This window comes from Pongo abelii, chromosome 5 (assembly GCF_028885655.2).
Source record: "Pongo abelii isolate AG06213 chromosome 5, NHGRI_mPonAbe1-v2.0_pri, whole genome shotgun sequence".
In the NCBI taxonomy this organism is placed as follows: Eukaryota; Metazoa; Chordata; class Mammalia; order Primates; family Hominidae; genus Pongo; species Pongo abelii.
The window spans coordinates 24678298-24699211 of NC_071990.2; the positions used below are offsets into that span (position 1 = coordinate 24678298).

At 42.8% G+C, this 20914-nt stretch overlaps 2 protein-coding genes across 6 annotated transcripts in view; both read right to left on the minus strand.

The window, feature by feature from the left end:
* The window catches only part of KIAA0319 (KIAA0319 ortholog), a 99214-nt gene that overhangs the window by 47862 nt on the left and 30438 nt on the right, over positions 1–20914 (minus strand). For 4 of the 5 annotated variants that reach the window (XM_054557289.2, XM_054557288.2, XM_063725387.1 and 1 more), the window contains 2 exons: positions 5961–6120; positions 755–1500 (listed from right to left, as the gene is read on the minus strand). In XM_054557289.2, coding sequence (XP_054413264.2) covers positions 755–1500; positions 5961–6015 — 801 coding nt within the window. In that variant the 5' untranslated portion in view covers positions 6016–6120. Of the gene's footprint in view, positions 1–754; positions 1501–5960; positions 6121–20914 lie in introns of those variants that run through there. The other variant, XM_054557291.2, reaches the window with a different exon arrangement.
* On the minus strand, positions 1518–4883 carry LOC134761655 (uncharacterized). The gene is made up of 2 exons (XM_063725391.1): positions 3849–4883; positions 1518–3433 (listed from the first exon to the last, which is right to left on the minus strand). Exons 1-2 carry the CDS (start codon positions 4143–4145, stop codon positions 3122–3124), a joined length of 609 nt encoding a protein of 202 aa, XP_063581461.1. The 5' UTR covers positions 4146–4883; the 3' UTR covers positions 1518–3121.

Genomic DNA, 20914 nt, shown 5'->3' on the forward strand with positions numbered 1-20914 from the left:
TTTCATGGAAGGTTTTATGACGCTTAAGTTCTCTCCTTCATATCTCTCTCATCCTATCAATTGTTCATGACGCCATGTTGAGTTTCTAGCAGCCAAAGCACCTGTTGGGTCTTGAAGAAACCTACTAGGGTGGATTTTCAAAGCCCCTGGGTGTATGTGCTGGCCCCAGGGACTTCTATACCATCTCCCTTTGCCTTAAATATCCCTAGAGTCTCCGGGCACCGTAGCTCACGCCTGTAATCCCAGCACTTTGAGAGGCCAAGGTGGGTGGATCACGAGGTCAGGAGATCTAGACCATCCTGGCTAACACGGTGAAATCCCGTCTCTACTAAAAATACAAAAAAATTAGCTGGAACCCGGGAGGTGGAGCTTGCAGTGAGCTGAGATCACGCCACTGCACTCCAGCCTGGGCGACAGAGTGAGACTTCGTCTCCAAAAAAAAAAAAATTGCTAAAGGCATTTCTAGGGAGAAGTGCTAAGTCATCATGAGCTGGCTGACTCGTGAAGACAGAACTATTTGTTCTTTTTAACAGCCTGGCCATGGAGGCATAGCAAAGGAACGAAATGTTCTGCTTCCTAGAAATCTCTGAGAGACAGTCATCTTTCTTGCCACCACCTGAGACAGGTGCCCTTAGGAGGAACCTCCTTAAGCTCACACAGCCTGAATGAGTGCTTGGCTCCTGAAACTCAGCCCCTCCTACGGTCTGCCCCACTCAGCCCATCCCACCCTCAAGCACATCCTGAACACACCCACCTCTTTTCCAGAGCTGTTGCTGGATTGTTCCTGGAGCTGAGAAGCCTTTTCTTTCTCCAACACCTCTCCTAAAGATGGAATAGTCAGCAAGGGAAGCAACACACTTCTCTCAGGGAGTTTTGGGGCAGGGGTTGAAGCCGACTCATTCAGGTAATGGAGCTCAGGGTCCTGCTGCATCTCTGCTGGCACCGCAGGGCTGTCTCCAGCAGAGGAGTTGAAGCCCCACTCGCTGCCCGGCAGTAGGCCCCAGTCCGTGTACTCAGCACTCCCTCTGGGCTCCTGCTTGCCACTGGGTTGCAAGAGGTCCTTCTCCAGCTCCCGGTAGTCATCTGAGTACTCAGACATCTCCTCTAGGCCCCAATCTTTGCCTAGAAAGGGCAAGTCCTTTCTGATATCCTCAGGTGAGTCCCCCCAGATCCCCGAGGGGGAGCCCCTGTTCAGCATCATGTCCCCATAGTCCAGCAGCTGTGCAGGCCTCTGAACAGGCCGGAGCACAAAAGTGAGATAAGACCTGATGGGGCCCATCTTCTTGGGCTCACAGTTCTCTTTGTGGGGGCAGCTCACCAGGTAGCAGCGGCCCTCGAACCACCAGGCCAGGTCACAGCTGGACAGGTCACAGCAAGCAGCCGTGCAGTCTACGACAGGGAAGGTGTGAGACACCCGCATGATTCTGGTGGTTTCCAAGTTAGGTGAAATGACTGCATTGGAATATGTCCTCCCCTCGCTGCACTGCTTACAGGCACAACCTTTAAACAAAGCAGTTTCTAATGAGGGAGAGAGGCATATCACAGGGAAGCACCTCCAGCTTAAGAAACCAGGAAAAGGGAGTCTTCTCAATCCCTGGCCAGTCTGGCAAGCAAATAAACAATCAGCATTTCCCACAGAAAGATCACAGCAATCCATCAAACCATCCATCCATACATTCATCCTCCTACCTTCCCACACACTCATTCATCTTCCATCCACTCATACTTCCATTCATCCACCCATCTTTCCTCCTATCTTTCCACCTTTCTACCCATCCATCTATCCATCCTTTCACCCACATACTCATCCAGCTACCCTTCTACTTTTCCATCCGTCCATCCATCCATCCATCCATCCATCCATCCATCCTCCCATCTATCCTCCCATCCATCCATCCTTCTATTCTTCTACCTTTCCACTCATCCATCCATCACTCCATCCCTCCACCTATCCACCCACTCATCCATCCAGAGATTCTTACACCTATCCATGCACCCTTCCTTCCATTTGTTATTTTTTCATATAGTTTCACTCCATTTACTTAACAGAAACATTCTTCTACATTATATTTATATTATTTATAATACTTTGTTATTCACATAAAATTCAATTATACAGGTTTACTTTGCAAAATAGCATCATGTCTTTGTTTTATTGTTAATTGATTTTAAGTCTCACAGGCTATTTTAATGGTGGATAAATTGACAGGGAAGCAAACTGTCACAAGGAGGCAAGGAGACCTTTGTAAGGCAGAAGCCTCCAAGTCAAAGCTTAGGGCAGTTTTCAGTGTGGCTGGAGGTGGTGGATTCCTTGGCACAGCTCTGGAGTGCACTGTTCCTTTGTTCTGCAAAAAATCACCTGAATGGGGGCTGTTTAGATATACATACCTTAAAAGCAAAGATCTTAATGCTAAATAAAGAAGTTTGAGAAGATGGGGCTCCCAACAACTAAATCATTCTTCATTTGGTCCAAGTTGCCATAATTACTTCAGAATCTATTAGAGACACTCTAGAAAGCTCTTCTATCAAACTGGAGACCAGGGAACCTGTCGCCTATGTTTGTGCGCTCTATAAATCCTAGCCCAATCTGTGGGAATACTAGTTACTTGATGATTGTTGACAAATTAATAAAATCACTGGTTAGCCTTTACAAAGGTAAAAAAGATAGAGAAGTCTGAGTGTGATGGTTCACACCTGTAATCCCAGCATTTTGGGAGGCCAACATGGGAGGACTGCTTAAGCCCAGGAGGTTGAGGCTGTAGTGAGCCATGATGGCACCACTGCACTCCAGCCCAGGTGACAGAGCAAGACCCTATTTCAAAAAAAAAAAAAAAAACCACCTAGAAGCATCTGCACCATCTTGAATCTCCACCTGGTTCAGCCCCCTGCTTCCACCATGTCCATGAGGGTGACCCATAAGTCCTACAAGGTGTCTACCTCTGGCCCCTGGGCCTTCAGCAGCCACTCCTACACAAGTTGGTCTGGTGCCAGCATCAGCTCCTTGAGCTTCTCTTGAGTGGGCAGCAGCAGCAGCTTCCAAGGTGGTGGGCACCAGTATGGGTCTGGGTGGAGGCTATGGCGGGACCAGTGGTATGGAGGGCATCACAGCCATCACAGTCAACTAGAGCCTGCTGTACCCCCTTAAGCTGGAGGTGGACCCCAACATCCAGGCCACGTGCACCCAGGAGAAGGAGCAGATCAAGACCATCAGCAACAAGTTTGCCTCCTTTATCAACAAGGTATGGTTCCTGGAGCAGCAGAACAAGGTGCTGGAGACAAACTGGAGCCTCCTGCAGCAGCAGAAGACAGTTTGGATGAATGTGGACTGCATGTTCAAGAGCGACGTCAACCTTCGGCAGCAGCTGGACACACTGGGCCAGGAAAAGCTGAAGCTGGAGGCCAAGTTTGGCAACACACCAGGGCTGGTGGAGGACTTCAAGAACAAGTACAAGGACAAGATCAATAATTTTACAGAAGGCTGGGTGCGGTGGCTCACACCTGTAATCCCAACACTTTGGGAGGCCGAGGCGGGTGGATCACCTGAGGACAGGAGTTCAAGACCAGCCTGACCAACATGGTGAAACCCTGTCTCTACTACAAATACAAAAATTAGCTGAGCATAGTGGCGGGTGCCTATAATTCCAGCTACTCGGGAGGCTGAGGCAGGAGAATTGCTTGAACCCAGGAGGGAGAGGTTGCAGTGAGCTGAGATCGTGCCCTTGCACTCCAGCCTGGGTGAGAGTGAGAAGACTGCATCTCAAAAAATAAATAAATAAATAAATAAATAAATAATTTTAGCGATGGAGAATGAATTTGTCCTCATCAAGAGGGATGTGGATGAAGCTTACATGAACAAGGTAGAGCTGGAGGAGTCTCGCCTGGAAGGGCTGAATAATGAGATCAACTTCCTCAAGCACCTGTATGAAGAGGAGATCCAGGAGCTGCAGTCCCAGATCTGGGACACATCTGTGGTGCTGTCCATGGACAACAGCTGGTCCCTGGACATGGACAGCATCATTGCTGAGGTCAAGGCCCAGTACAAGGAGATCACCAACCGCAGCCAGGCCGGGGCTGAGAGCCTGCACCAGGTCAAGTATGAGGAGCTGCAGGCGCTGGCTGGGAAGCACAGGGATGACCTGCGTCATACAAAGATGGAGATCTCTGAGATGAATCAGAACATCAGCCGGCTCCAGACTGAGACTGAGGGCCTCAAAGGCCAGAGGGCTTCCCTAGAGGCCGCCATTGTGGATGCCAAGCAGTGTGGGGAGCTGGCCATTAAGGATGCCAATGCCAAGCTGTCCAAGCTGGAGGCCACCCTGCAGTGGGCCACGAAGGACATGGCGTGGCAACTGCATGAGTACCAGGAGCTGATGACCATCAAGCCAACCCTGAACATCGAGATTGTCACCTACAGGAAGGTGCTGGAGGGCGAGGAGAGCTGGCTGGAGTCTGGGATGCAGAACATGAATATCCATACAAAGACGACCAGTGGCTACTCAGGTGAGCTGAGCTCGGTCTATGGGGGCCTCAGCTACAGCCTGGGCTCCAGCTTTGGCTCTGGCATGTGCTACAGCTCCTTCAGCGGCACCGACTCCTTCAGGGCCATGGTTGTGAAGAAGATCGAGATTCGTGATAGGAAGCTGGTGTCTGAGTCCTCTGATGTTCTGCCCAAGTGAATGGCCACAGCAGCCCCTCCCAGCCTACCCCCTCCTGTGACTGCCCCAGAGCCTGTGGGGGAGGCCGCTGTGCAGGGGAGCATAGGGAACAGGAGACCCACCTGAGGCTCAGCGCTCGCCCTCAGCCCACCCGCGGGGGAGTTCACTGCCTGGGGTATCCCCCTTGCCCATGCCTCCAGCTACAAAACAATTCAATTGGTTTTTTTCCAAAATAAACCCTCAGCTAGTTCTGCCAACTGCCAAAAAAAAAAAAAAAAAAAAAAAAGAAAAGGAAGATGAGCAAATTGCAAATAACATTTATTGGGATGCAATAACTCAGGAACTGATATTTTGAATTAAGGGAGAACACCTCATAAGAAAAGGGCAAAAAGTAATGAAAAAGTAGAGATTTGCAAGGGAAAAAATATGGGTCTCTAAACATTAATGACATAATCTAAAACATTAATGAAGGTATTTTCTAGAGTATATTAAAGATGAAATAAGGGGACATTTTTTCTTACACACTAAGCAGCAATGAGTTTAATAAGATGGATGGATGGAGGGGAGTAAGCGATCTACAAATCATGACAGGGCTTTTCCAATGGCAATACTTTCTGGAGTGGCCCTCACATCATATAAAATGCTGCTGCCCGAAATTTGGGTGCTTCTGAATCATCTCCAGGTGCTGCTGAAAACCCAGATCCCAGAGCTACATCCCTAGGAGTTCTGATTCAGTAGGTCTGGAGTGTGGCATGAGAAACTGCATTTTAACAAGGGTCTCGCTAAGGTTATCTTCATTATGGCTTTGTTACATTTTGACAAACTGTACATAACAGTTTTTCTAGTCATATCACCACCCTCAATCCTTGGTATACTCAAATGGGCTCAGCCAGCCCAGCCTAGTCATGGGTCTTCTTAAATGATGCTCACCAATGATTTTTTTGCCATGAGTGTATCCACCACAAGCAAACTGAGTATAATGAAAATAAAGATTTCTGATAAAAGTCTGGCCTTTCCAGCCAGATCTAGTATGCAATTCTTTTCAATATACAAACATATAGTTTTCCTAGTATACATGAAATGTGATTTTATTTTCCCATGGAATAGTCATGATAAAAATAAACTTAAATTCCTGTTTACAGAAAACCACTCATGCATGAGGTCTGCCTTTCATGCTTTTACCTGTAAAATAATTCTATTGAAAAGCAAACCAACAGCACCTTCACATCAGGTTGATCTGAGTTACTTACACTAGACAAGAAACTCAAGCCCAACATGGGTGTCTCCAGAGTAGTAGTTCCCTACCTGCAATTGTCACCAGCAGCAGCAACGAAGAGAGCACACCTGTGGGGGGCGCCATTCTGCACCACACAGTGGGTGATGGGAGGCTTCTGAGGTGGCCCTGAAGAGCGTTTGGTGCAAGCTTCCTTTTATGTTTTTTAGGAGCCAGATTTGGCCTCAAGAACTTCAAAGGAAAAACATAAAAGAGGAAGGAAGAAAAGAATAGGTAAATGTAGAAACATCCAAAATTATTTCTATCATTCATTCATGTCAGTGGGAAGCCTGTCCTGGTCACATCACAGAGCCACATCCCAGGCAAACATCCACCTAGAGCGTTTGTTCAAATAGCCAGTATAGTTCCTAAGGAGCCAAAGAATTTCACGCTTACTCTCCTTACAAGCTGTGGAAATAAACGAGGACCAATCAAATGAGAAAAGCAAAGGCTCTTTATTCAGAGCTTGTTATAGAAAGGCAGTCAGCCACCATCGCTTGTTTTTGGCAGAGACTCAAAGACAGGCAGAGGAGTGGGAAAACTTTATAGGAGAAAAAGAGGAAGCCTCAGGTGTGCTCTAATTGGGGGCTGTTGCAGGGGGAAGCTGCAGGCAGCTCACTAGAAGTGGGGCATCCTCTGTGATTGGTTAGGAGGCATGTTTGGCTTTCTCTGACTGGTCCAAAGTTGGAAGAAGGGATAAAAATTAAGGAAGCCATTAGTTATTAATCAGGTCATTCGGGGCTGATTGTTACAGAAGTTACTGTTTAGCTTCCAGGATTGTTTTTAGAGATAGCAATCTGGCTTCCTCCAAGTCTGACTTATAGCAGGCTGGCTTCCTAGGCTGCTTATTATAGATAAGGGACTGGTTTCATGGGCTGTGGATTGTCGGTCAAAGTTCTATTTTATATTTGATCTGGCCATCGTCTGCTTTTATATCCAGGCTCTCAAAGCTAAAACTATGAAATAATGATGGAATAAATCACACTACAGTATTTTTTTTTTTTTTTTTGAGACAGAGTCTTGCACCCTCATCCAGGTTGCAGTGCAGTGGCACAATGTTGGCTCACTGCAACCTCCGCCTCCTGGGTTCAAGTGATTCTTGTGCCTCAGCCTCCAAGTAGGTGGGATTACAGGCGCACACTACCACACCCGGCTAGTTTTTGTATTTTTAGTAGAGACGGGGTTTCGCCATGTTGGCCAGGCTGGTCTCGAACTCCCGGCCTCAAGTGATCTGCCCGTCTTGGCCTCTCAACGATTACAGGTGTGAGCCATCCTGCCCATCCTATATTCATGAATTCTAACACATAAATATTTTCACATTTTACCATTTCTGATATCAGGATGTCCTACAATTGCAGATGGCCACGTGCCAGGCAGGAAGTGGATGGCATTGTTTATGCACGCACATCAGCTGTGCCGAACTGGAGTCAGAGGCTTGTAAGAACATCCCAAAGACAACTGAAGCACTCTCTTAAGAAATGCTGCATCCTGGCTGGGAGCTGTGGCTCACGCCTGTAATCCCAGCACTTTGGGAGGCCGAGGCGGGCGGATCACGAGGTCAGGAGATCGAGACCATCCTGGCTAACATGGTGAAACCCCGTCTCTACTAAAAATACAAAAAAATTAGCTGGGCATGGTGGCGGGTGCCTGTAGTCCCAGCTACTCTGGAGGCTGAGGCAGGAGAATGGCGTGAACCTGGGAGGTGGTGCTCGCAGTGAGCCGAGATCACTCCACTGCACTCCAGCCTGGGTGACAGAGCGAGACTCCATCTCAAAAAAAAAACAAAAAAAAAAACGCTACATCCCCCAAAGCTCGTGATGGCATGCAGGTAATATGTGGAAAACCAACAGGTATCAATAACTGCATTGACAAGTTATTGGGCAGGAAGAAAATTTAGGAATACTTTCATGTGTCAGTTATATGTTCCTTTTTACATATGCACAAGAATGATTTGTGATAAAAATCTGTCTAAATAAGCACCCCCCTCAATCTCTTCCAATTTGTTTAAACATTCTAAGTGAGAAGAAAGTGATAAATCTTGGCTTAATTGACAGCATTCTTTTCCTTAGTGGTATTTAAAATAATCATACATCTTATTAAATACAATCATTAGCATCTTACATTTCATTGAATTTAGTTAATATAAGCACTTTATTTTTGCCTGGTACTTTCTCAGTGTGATCTTCACAACAACCCAGACATATTATTATCTCTGCATTAGATGATAGAATTGAGGTTCAAAAAAGTGAACTGGTTTGCCCAAGGTAGAAGAACCAGTACAAGGCAGTTTGGACTTGGAGCTGCACTCCAAGTGCTTATTATTTCAAATACATAACAAAGGCTCCCAGGAGGAAACACACAAGTTCATGTTCAAAAAACCTAGATAAGGTTTCCTAATGTGGTGTCAGAATCCCGCTGTGAGTTGCCAGATGGTATGTTGTGATAAACTAGATTTTAGTTCCAGTTCACACCAGTCTCTCCCACCCACCCCTACATTCCTCCTCCCTCCACACAGAGGATGTGTGGATAAAACCTTATAGGAGGACAAGACTCTTCCTCACCCCTGTTTCCAGAAGCACTGCAGTACTTTTAGAAATGTGTAAGTGTTGTAGGGATGAAAAAGAGAGGGAAACACCCCGACAGATGTCTCCAGTCAGTTATTTAAGAACTCTGTGGCAGCCTAATGGGGGCAGGAAATAACCAGAAACGACAAGGAGCCTGCAAACAAAATCAAACACATAACATTCTCTTAAGATGGTGTCTGGAAGTTCTAGGCCTTGTTTTTGAGTTTAATTGAGAAACAACTCAAATCACGAGAGTGCCGCCCGTTGAACTCCACATAGGGGACTGCCATCGACCACACCGAGCACAGGTGCTGCCTAGCCTAACACCATCACTGGCCATGCTCTGGGTAGGTGAAAAGGGCCTTTAAGGTCCAGAGATGGGCTGAGTTAGACCAAGGGACAGGAAGAAACCAGAGTAAAAGTGAGCTAAGGTAAGGTCAGGAGGTGGGTGTAACACCTCTCTGTCAGTACAACGGACCTGAGGCCATCAGAACACCTGCTTTGATAAGGTAAAATGGAGAAAGAAAACAGTAAGCATTTCATAACATTCATGCCTAAAACCCTAGAGGAAGAATACCTGGTTCCGCAAAGTTTGCCACCAATAACTCCCTTTGCTTCCAGTGAGGAAAATATGTTAGAGATGGGAGGTGGAAGGAAAGACTGGCCATCTTCCATCTGCAGCCCCCTAACCAAAGGGCAAGAGAAGAGCAACTGGCCTCCCAGAAATGACATTTATTCAGCTGCCCAAGGTGCTGGGGCCCAGAATAGCAACACTGCTATCAGCCAGGGACCACTGGTCAAGAATCCCATGGATAAAGATTGGGCCTCCACCGTACCATATGGTACCTTCAGGCAAATTAAGAAAAGGCAGCTCTAAGAGAAGATACTGCTCTGAAGGAACACAGTTTGGCAAATGGACTATAAGCCAAATTCCTAATCCCATGCCCCTTTGGTGAATGCCTTTGGTTGTGCAAGGTACAACTTTCACAGCCATATTGTACCTGGAAAGCAATTTATTGTCATTATCTCAGTGCAAACATTACAGGTGCTCAGCATAAAAAGCATTTCCTCTTCTCAGTACCTTATTTAAGGTTCTTTTTTGGGGGGTACATTAATGTAAGAAGACAATGCGTCTCCATTTCCTCAACATTAAAAGGCATATGGACTAGATGTTATCAAAAATTCCTTCAGTTCTAATAGCTTATAAGTGTTGCTTTTTTTTGTTTGTTTTTGTTTTTTATTTTGGGACAGAGTTTCGCTCTTGTCACCCAGGCTGGAGTGCAATGGTATGATCTTGGCTCACAGCAACCTCTTCCTCCCAGGTTCAAGCGATTCTCCTGCTTCAGTCTCCCAAGTAGCTAGGATTACAGGCGCCAACCACCATGCCTAGCTAATTTTTGTATTTTTAGTAGAGATGGGGTTTCACCATGTTGGCCAGGCTGGTCTCAATCTCCTGACCTCAGGTGATCCACCCGCCTTGGCCTCCCAAAGTGCTGGGATTATAGGCATGAGCCACCATGCCCGGCCAAGCGTTGCTGTTTAAATACATAGTTAGTACTTTATGGGTTAAATAATCCTTCATATATATTATCTTATTTGATCTACTTGTAGGAACTGTTTCTGAGTTAGGACTTCTCATTCCCATTTTACAGGAAAGGATGCTGCTGAGTTTCAGAGTCAGCCTTTATACTCAAGACCTCAAGCTTTCACTGTGGCACCCCCACCCTCTTTGATAGTTCTGTGAAGTTCATCCATTCCACTCTGGATTACTTAAGACTTTCCTTACTTATTATTCAGTCTCCGAATGACCCAGTTCTCTTGATGGACTCATGCTCTCTCCTGCTGCTTGCCTTTTGCCCACCTCACTGTAGTTTTCTGTTTTCATTAAAAGGGAAGAAAATATTTAAAGAATTTACATAGAAAGCCTGTCAAGCTCTTTAACAATTTTGATCAAAGGTAAAGTTTAATCGAGTGACAAAATAGAACTTTTAAAATAAGGCTTCACAAGTTCAAAATGTTATAAATAGTACAAACCCATATATCCTTCCATAAACTCTGCATGGATCAATTGTATACATGTAAAGATCTGAAAGGAAATGTCCCCCCATGGTGAAAACTGGTGAGAATAATACATGCTTTTTTTCTTTTCCTTTTTTGCTTCTTTTCTGATCTGTATTTTCTATTTTTTTCTAAACTGAACACATCTTACCTTTGTATTAATAAAATACACTTATAGATTTCATTTTTATAGAAGACAGATATTTTAACATGGTCATTCTGACACTGGTTTTTAAACAAAATTACTGAGAGATGTTGGAATGGATCTTTTTTTTTTTTTTTTTTTTGAGACAGAGTCTCACTCTATCACCAGGCTGAAGTGCAGTGGTGCAATCTCGGCTCACTGCAACCTCCGCCTCCCGGGTTCAAGTGATTCTCCTGCCTCAGCCTCCCGAGTAGCTGGGACTACAGGTGCCTGCCACCATGCCTGGCTAATTTTTGTACTTTTTAGTAGAGACAGGATTTTGCCATGTTGGCCAGGGTGGCCTCAAACTCCTGACCTCAAGTGATCTGCTCACCTTGGCCTCCCAAAGTGTTGGGATTATAGACGTGAGCTACTACACCTGGCTGGAATGGATATTTCTGACTCCTCATATTTCTGGCCGTATCCTGTTCCTCAATCTCATTCCTTCTGTAGGCTTCTGGTCATGCATGACCCCTAGGCCATCTGAGAAGCCTCACCCCAGCTGAATTCTTTCCCTTCTTTGGGTGACGGTGATGACATCACTGATTCAGAGATAGGGTAAGGCTCGGGACTGGTGTCAGAGAATGAATGAGATGTGGGAATGGGGTGAGCCCAGAGATGGGGCCAGAAATGGGCAAAGCACAGAAAGGTATTCAACAAGTACTGATGGATCACTTCCTGTGCCAGGATATGGACAAGGGAGGGATGAAGGTCTAGGATGCAGAGAATGAGGCTCAAGGATAAGATGAAGGTGACAGTGGCAAAGACTGCCTGTTCAGTAACATTCTCCATTTATTCCTTAGTAATAAAACTCACATAATTATCTGGGGCCCCAGAATACCCAGCTAACAGACTACATTTCCCAACCTCCCCTCACCCTTTGCAGCTTAGTGTGATCACGTGATTATACACTGGTCAAAGAGACAGAAAAGGAACTATTGAATAAAACTTCTGAGGGAAGCTCTTTTTGTCCTCCTCATCTTTTCTTCTTCCTGCTGCCTAGAACAGAAAACAAGGTCTGCTGCCACAGCAGCCATCTAGTACTACACAGAGGCCTTGAGAAAGCAAGCCAGTGCTGGGAAGATGGAAGGAGCTGGGTCCTTGAAGACGTGGGACTGCCTACCAGCCCTGGACAGCCAACCTTTGAATTCTTGAGGAAAAAATAAACTTTTCTCTCATTTAAGCCACTGCTTATCTTGAACATTTGTTTCTAAGAAGCCAGGCCAGGTACGGTGGTTCACGCCTGTAATCCCAGCACTTTGGGAGGCCGAGGCAGGTGGATCACCTGAGGTCAGGAATTTGAGACCAGCCTGACCAACATGGTGAAACCCTATCTCTACTAAAAATACAAAAATTAGCTGGGAGTGGTGGCGCATGCCTATAATCCCAGCTACTTGAGAGGCTAAGGTGGGAGAATCACTTGAACCCGGGAGGTGGAGGTTGCAGTGAGCCGAGATTGTGCCATTGCACTCCAGCCTGGGCAACAAAAGCTAGACTCCATCTCAAAAAAAGAAAAGAAAGAAAGCCAGACCTAATTTTATCTGATAAGTGACACTATCTGTTTTTGTTTTTTTTTTTTCCAGTTTATGGGTTATAAAATACTTTGGTTCAGGTAAGATCAAAGCAGACACCTACAGTGAGTAATGGCTGCTTTATGGACAATGCAAATACTATAAAGCCAAATGACAGTCTAATAATTTTTAAAGTGGCAGATAAACCCTTGTATTCTGGAATCACTTATATGGTAACTAGCATATGTTTCCTTATAGAAGCAATTAATTTTTTAGGTGTATGTATATTTTCTCTTCAACTAAATTGTAAACTTCCTGAGGAAAGCGACGAATTTAAAACATAAGCTGATACATTTATACTTCTAGGTTTTACTTATTTCTCATCTACTAATATTAACAATTTTAGTTAAAAAATGAATGCTTAAGTATGCATTTTAAATAAAAATATGTTCCTTTAGTTAAAAACATTTTTTAAAATGACATGATTTCAAAATTGCTGCTCTCCATGCCAAATAACTTTGCAGTCCCCAACTGTGAACGAAGTAATTGGCAGCATACTAGAAAAAAGATGCTTAAATGCCAATTTAAGTCTCAAGAAGAAAACAATTTAAAAAATAAACAGAAGATTAAATTATATCCACATCTCTTCAAATTCTAACAATTAACAACAACTAGGTAGAAGATGTAACAGAAGACTATAGCAATAAAAAATACAGAAAACATAATAGAGGACTATAGCAATAGCAACAGACAAAAAATAGAAGACCTAAGGCTGACTTTAACAAGGTATTTGCATATCTATTTTAAGACAACTTTAAAACGCTACTAAGGAAAAAATAAATAAATAAATAAATAAATGAAATGCTACTGAGGAACACAAAAAAACCTTAAATGGATGGAGAAAAACCTTAAATAAATGGAGGAAAACATCAATAAATGTTCTTGGACAAATAGACTCAATATCATAAATATATCAGTGTTTCCTAAATTAATTAAAATGGTGCTGGCAGAATTTTTATTTGGGTGAATGAAAAACTAGAAAAAATGAATTTTAAAGTGCACATGGGAAAATTAACAAGAAAAAAGGCCAAAATTTTTTGAAAAATAAGATAATTGAGGGAAAACTGGTCCTACCATATAATGAAATATATTATTTTAAAAAATCATTAAAAGAGGATGGTACAGGTGCAAAAATGGATCACTGAATGGTACAGTTATTCAATAAATGGATCCAAATACTTCTAAGACCAAAAGACATGATTAAAAATGGCATGTCAGGCCGGGCGCGGTGGCTCACGCCTGTAATCCCAGCACTTTGGGAGGCCGAGGCGGGCGGATCACGAGGTCAGGAGATCGAGATCGAGACCATCCTGGCTAACACGGTGAAACCCCGTCTCTACTAAAAATACAAAAAAATTAGTTGGGCGTGGTGGCGGGCGCCTGTAGTCCCAGCTACTCGGGAGGCTGAGGCAGGAGAATGGCGTGAACCCGGGAGGCGGAGCTTGCAGTGAGCCGAGACTGCGCCACTGCACTCCAACCTGGGACAGAGCGAGACTCCGTCTCAAAAAAAAAAGAAAAAAAAAATGGCATGTCAAGTCAGTGGAGAATGCCAGGTACAGTGGCTCACGCCTGTGAGCCAACCGCTCACACTTTGGGAGGCTGAGGCAGGTGGATTGCTTGAGCTCAGGAGTTAGAAACCAGCTTGGGCAATATTGCGAAACCCCGTCTCTACTAAAACTACAAAAATTAGCTGGGTGTGGTGACAGCCACCAATAATCCCAGCTACTCAGGAGGCCGAGGCACGAGAATTGCTTGAACTCGGGAGGTAGAGGGCGCAGTGAGCCGAGATTATGCCATTGCACTCCAGCCTGGGTGACAGAGCTGGGTGACTGAGCCAGACCCCGTCTCAAAAAAAAAAAAAAAAAAAGTCCGGGCGTGGTGGCTCACGCCTGTAATCCCAGCACTTTGGGAGCCCGAGGCAGGCAGATCACGAGGTCAGGAGATCGAGGCCATCCTGGCCAACATGATAAAACCCCATCTGTACTAAAAATACAAAAATTAGCCGGGCATGGTAGCACATGCCTGTAATCCCAGCTAATCGGGAGGCTGAGGCAGAAGAATTGCTTGAACCCAGGAGAGAAGGTTGCAGTGACCCAAGATCACACCACTGCACTCCAGCCTGGGCAACCAGAGCGAGATTCTGTCTCAAAAAAAAAAAAAAAAAAAAAAAATTCGGTGGAGAAAAGGTAGGTTATTAAATAAATTGTATTGGAAAAACAGGTAGCAATTGAAAAAAATGCTAAGCTGTATCCCTGAACCAGATAAATTTCTTTATTTTTTTTTTTAGCTTTTACTTTTACAGGTGTTGAAATAAATTTCTAATGAAAAGCACAAGCCCTTAAAAGCACTACAAGAAACTATGAGACTGACTTTTGACAAGGGTTCCAGGACAATTCAATGGGGAAAGAATAGTATTTTCAACAAATGATGCCACAACAAACAGATATCAACATGCAAAAGAATAAAATTTTACCCCTACCACACAACATATACAAAAATCAACTCAAAATGGATCGAGACCCAAATATCAGAGCCAAAACTACAAAACTATTAGAAGAAAACATGGGTGTAAATCTTCATGAACTTTGATTATGCAATGGTTTCTGAAATGTGACACCAAAAGGACAAACGATGAAAGAAAAAATAGATAAAATAGACATCACCAAAATGAAAAACTTTAGTGCTTCTAAGGACACCATCAAGAAAGTGAAAAGACAGCCCACAGAATGGGATGAAATTTTTGCAAATCAAAAATCTAATTAGGGATTTGTATCTAAAATATACAAATAAGTATTATAATTCAATAATAAAAAGACAAATCATTTTAAATATGAACAAGAACCTGAATAGACAGTTCTCCAAAAAAGATACATAAATTGCTAATAAGCTCATGAAAATATGCTCAATATCATTAGCAATCAGGGAAATGCAAGTCAGAGAGACAATGAGATACCAACTCATACCCACTAGCATGGCTATAATAAAAAAGACAATTAAAAACGTTGTCAAGCATGTGAGAAATTGGAATCCTCATACACTGTTGGTGTGAATGTAAAATTGTGCAGCCACTTAGAAAATAATTTGGTAGCTCTTCAAACAGTTAAACAGAGTTACTATATAACCCAGCAATTCTACTCCTATGTATATACCCAAGAGAAATGAAAACATATAGCCACAAAACAATGTGTACATGATAAGGGAGTTAGGCCTGGCAGCGTGGCTCACTCCTGTAATCCTAGCACTTTGGGAGGCTGAGCGGGGAGGATCACTTGAGCCCACGAGTTTGTGACAAGCCTGGGCAACATAGGCTGAGCCTATGGTTTTTTTGAGCCAACCCTGCCTCAAAAAAAAAAAAAAAAAATTGTACATGAATGTTCATAATAGCCAAAAAGTAGAAACAACCCAAACATTCATCAACTGAAAAACGGATAAAAATAATGTGGTATATCCATGTAAAGGCATATTAATAGGCAATATAAAGGAATGAAGTACTAATACATGCTAGAGCATGATAAACCTTGAAAATATACTAAAAATAAAAAATAAAAAAACCCAAAACATTATGCTAAGTGAAAGAAGCCAGAAGCCAGTCAGGAAGAACCACATATTATATGATTCCATTTATATGAAATATGCAGGGTCAACTCCACATAGACAAAAAGTAGATTAGTAGTTGTTCAGGGTTGGGAGATTGGAAGAAAATGGGGAGTAAATTATAAGATGTACAGAGTTTTTGCTTTTTTTTTTTTGAAGTAATGAAAACATTCTAGGCCAGGGGCAGTGGCTCACGCCACTTTGGGTAGCCAAGGTGGGCAGATCACCTGAGGTCAGGAGTTCAAGACCAGCCTGGCCAACATGCTGAAATCCTGTCTGTACTAAAAATACAAAAATTAGCCAGGCATGGTGGCGGGCGCCTGTAGCCCCAGCTACTCAGGAGGCTGAGGGATGAGAATCGCCTGAATCCGGGAGGTGGAGGTTGCAGTAAGCTGAGATCGTGCCACTGCACTCTAGCCTGGGCGACAGAGAAAGATTCTGTCTCAAAAAAAAAAAAAAAAAAAAGAAAAAAAAGAAAAGAAAAGAAAAGAAAAATATGACTAAATTGTATCCACTAATAAAATATATGGATTTCTTAAATGTTCATGGAAAATCACCATAAGCACAGTAAAAGTGTCAACAACAAATTGGGAAAATATTTGCAACTCACATTGCAGACAAAGGATAATTTCCCTAATACATAAGAGCACTTTCAAATTAATAAAAATTCAATAGAAAAAGTCTATCAACAGACAGAACATAGAAAAGAAGATATAAGCGTATTTGAAATACATTAAAAGATGTTCAGGCCCGGGGGCACAGTTGCTCACCCCTGTAATCCCAGCACTTTGGGAGGCTGAGGCAGGTGGATCACTTGAGCCTAGCATTTCAAGACCAGCCTGGACAACATAGGGAGACCCTATCCCTTAAAAAAAAAATAATTAGTGTGGCATAGTGATATGCACCTGTAGTCCCAGCTACTCGGAAGGCTGAGGCAAGAGGATCACTTGAGCCCAGGAAGCAGAGGTTGCAGAAAGCTGAGATCACACTGCACTTCAGCCTGGGTGATAGAATGAGACTCTGTTTCAAAAAAAAGGAGAAGAAAAAAAAGATGCTCAAATTTACTCGCAAAAAGAAAAATGCAAATTAAAACAGTGAGATGCCATTTTTTACCTAAGAGATTGTCACATATGGAAAAAGTCTGGGCCAGGCATGGTGGCTCACACCTGTCATCCCAATACTTTCAGAGGCCCAGGTGGGAGGATCACTTGAGTCCAGGAGTTCGAGGCAGGCCTGGAAAACACAGCAAGACCTCATCTCCACAAAAAATAAAAGAATTAGCTAAGCATAGTGGCACCACCTGTAATGCCAGCTACTCGGGAGGCTGAGGTAAGAGACTCACTTGAGCCTGGGAGGTCAAGGCTGCAGTGTGCCCAGATTGTGCCACTGCACTCCAGCCTGGGTGACAGAGTAAGACCCTGTCTACAAAATAAAGAAAAAGAAAAGATGGAAAAAAGAAAGAAAAATTAGAAACAACCAAATGTTTGTCAGCAGAAAACCAATTAAATAAACTACGGTCTGGTCATAAAATGAAATACTTTGCATTAGTAAAGAAGCTCTTCATGTACTGTTATATACCAACATCTTTTGTTAAGTGAAGAAAGAAAGTGCAGAATGGTATATACAGTACTCACCTCTTGTGGGAAAGGGAATGGGGTGGGAAAAATATAAATATAAATTTGCTAGAAAATGTATAAAATATCTCTGGAAGAATTCACAAAAAATTTTTAACATCTGTGCTGATGAGGGGAAAGAGGGCTCAGGGAGAATTTTGTTGTTTTGTTGTTTTTGAGACAGAGTCTCACTCTGTCGCCCAGGCTGGAGTGCAGTGGCATGATCTCCGCTCACTGCAAGCTCCGCCTCCCGGGTTCACGCCATTCTCCTGCCTCAGCCTCCCAAGTAGCTGGGACTACAGGCGCCCACCACCACGCCTGGCTAATTTTTTGTATTTTTAGTAGAGACGGGGTTTCACCGTGTTAGCCAGGATGGTCTCGATCTCCTGACCTCGTGATCCGCCCACCTCGGCTGAGAATTTTTTTTAAAAACAAAACGCCTTTTGTACTATGTGAATTATGTGAATGTTTTTAATATTTAAAAAAATAAATTTAACATTCCTGCCTTTACTTTTGGTCGCTGAGAGCTTACCTCTACTCGGCATTAAGAGCTTCGAGTGAGTAACACCAGAGAGCAGTAAGAAAAGACCTGCGTTAAATGCAGGAAGGGAATCTGCACATAACACAGAGAGGGGTGGAGGATGAGCAAGGTGGGCAGACTTAGCAAATGAAAATACAGTGCAGGATTCCCAGGTAATAACTGAATTTCAGGTGAATAATATTTTTTTTATTCTGCAATATTTGGGACATTATTATAGTGTTTTGTCCGGCCACTCTAACTGTGAGAAAATGCCCATGTGCCCTGGGCAGCCCATTTAGAACTACAGCTCATGTATTTCTCTCCCCAGAAGATCTACAAACACAACACTATGAAGAGAAAGAGCTGACATTTACACTTCACTCCTAGAAGCAACAGCTCAACCCAGATTTCAGTACATATCCTGAATCCCCACTGATTTCTGAAATCACTTAATGTAAGCACAAACAACTGGTTAACAAGAGAAAGAACACAAGGAGGAACAGATAGATCATCTGAGGGAAAGAAAGAAACAAAATGAGGGAAAGACCTAGAAAACAAACCACTGAACAAAAGGAATGGATTTTAATTTTAATTTTCAATTTTTTTGCATTGAGCAACCTTTATTTCAAAGAGACGGAATTACCATGCTGCTCTGAGACAAATTATTTTTCAGAGCCAGCTAACAGCTTTCATCTCAGCTGGGGCTGAGTGTATGAAAAAAATCCTGTATGTGACAGCCAGGATTCAACATAGCCAGAATCTGATATTTATTTCTTAACTGCCTTGTTTTTTTGGTAAGGCTTGCCCAGAACTATCCTGTGGATAATAGGAGGAAATATATTATTCATAGATTTCTCTTTCCATTTCACCACAGTTGAGTTTGCTTTTGATTTCAGAAAAGTAGCTGTGACCAATAAACGCAGGTCAACTAAGAACAACCCCAAGATACCCCGTGGCAGGTTTCCTAAGACTGTGATGAACGGCGAGCATGTTTCACAGATTGATTCAAATGTTGGAAGGAGCCAGCCTTAGCAATTCCTGACATATGCCAGGACAGACGCCTTGGGAGAGGAAGCAAATGCTCCCAACTGTGTCTCCATGCCCTTCTCTTCTCCTCCTGGGCTTCTTTCTATCACCTCCCAGTCGCCCAGTGCTCTCTCCCATACCCTGGAAATATGCAGCTCAAAAGCCAGTTATCTATGCAGCCTTCCTCAGCTTCTCAAACACAGCCTCCAAGCTGAGGTCATTGCTCCCTCCTCTAGACAAGTCCCAAGGCTAGATTATCACCACAAGTGCAACTATGTATAAAAATTGTAATTGACATTTGTAAAAACTACCATTCATTCCATAATGTTCCTGGCATTTTACATCCATTAGTTTTAATCCTTCGGGGAAAAAAAAAACAATTACATATTACTGTCCCCATTTTATAGATGATGAAACTGAAGCTCAGAAAGGCTAAGGTATCCAAGAATTAGACCCAATCTGGGTATGTCTGACATCATAGAATATGTTCTTTCCCTATGCTATGCTGCATATGTGTCTCTCTCCTTCACTTAAAAAAAAATCAATTGGGTTTTCTTCTAATTTACAAAAGCAATAAATATTTATTATAGAGAATCCAAGCAGTTAGGTGTAGCAGAGTGAATGACATTGTTTTACCAGCCAGACCCTCGCTGTCATTATCCTCTCTGCCAAGTGACCTCACTATGTCATCATCACTCAGCATCTCGTCGCCTGGTTCCCATACATCCCATTGTAAGCCACAGGGCAGGGGCTCTGTCTGGTTGCAACTATATCCCCAGGAACTATAGGAGGGGTTGGTACATAGTAAGAGCTCAAATTTATTCAATAAATGTATGAATGAATAAATGATTGATAAATCTCCTGAATAATTAAAAGTGAACTGTAATATATAGTATTTAGAGTTAATTGTAATGAATTTTTAAACAATTACATTAATTTACATTATACAGCTTTTTTACTTTGGTCTTTACTTATTTGCATCCATTTGAAGTTACAAATGTACATTATAGCATTATGAATAATAATAAAAGACTGGAAACAACCTAAATGTCAATTGACAGGAGACTGGTTTAACAAATTGTGATATAGCCAGGTAATGAAATTCTATGCAGCTCTATATACACATTGGTATTATTGAAATCTCAAGATATTAAGTAAAAAATGCAAGGAAAGTCAGTGACTATAGTAAGCTACCTTGAAAGGAGGATATTTATTTCTGTATATCCTATTTGCTTGTATGTGCAAAAAAAAATACAGAAGAATATAAAACAAACTAAGAGAAGTGATTATGTGTGGAGGGGAAGAAAAGGGAGATTAGTCAGGTGAGACACAAGGGTGGGAAGGAGACCTCCCACAGAGTATGTTTTTATATGTTTTTACTCTAGATAATGTGATATGCCCTATAAATATTTTAAGTTAATCACATTTAAAAGCAAACAGTGTTACAAAACAGCAGTTCCATGCCTATTCTCTCCAGCTCCAAGACCTACTCTGAAGATATAACCACCTTTAACACTTACAGCTCTTCTGTTACTTGCCTCCACCTTTTAAAAAATAATTTATATCGCTATTTCTTGAGCTTTCCATTTCAAACATTCTCTTTTGCATCTTACTATGAAAGATGAAGACTTAGTCACCTCCCGCCATGCTGCACACAGACACATACACACATCATCCCTTCTCTACTTCTCTCTCACAGTTCTATTATGGTTTAATTCCATCCATAGTCAGTATATCAAAGAGGGAGTCCCTCTTAAGAAAAAATATTATCAGAAATATGAGTTTCTCTGGTAAGCAAGATGAACATCTATCTTTTAAACAAGGCAGTGCTTTCTAGAACTGAAAGTCCAATAAGA

Coding starts and splice junctions, on each gene's coding strand:
- LOC134761655 (XM_063725391.1), bottom strand. CDS start 4,145: ATGACGCAGGTCATCCCTGTGCTTCCCAGCCAGCGCCTGCAGCTCCTC. Junction 3,434..3,848: donor TCCAGCTCTACCTTGTTCAT/GTAAGCTTCATC, acceptor TTGTTCTTGAAG/TCCTCCACCAGCCCTGGTGT.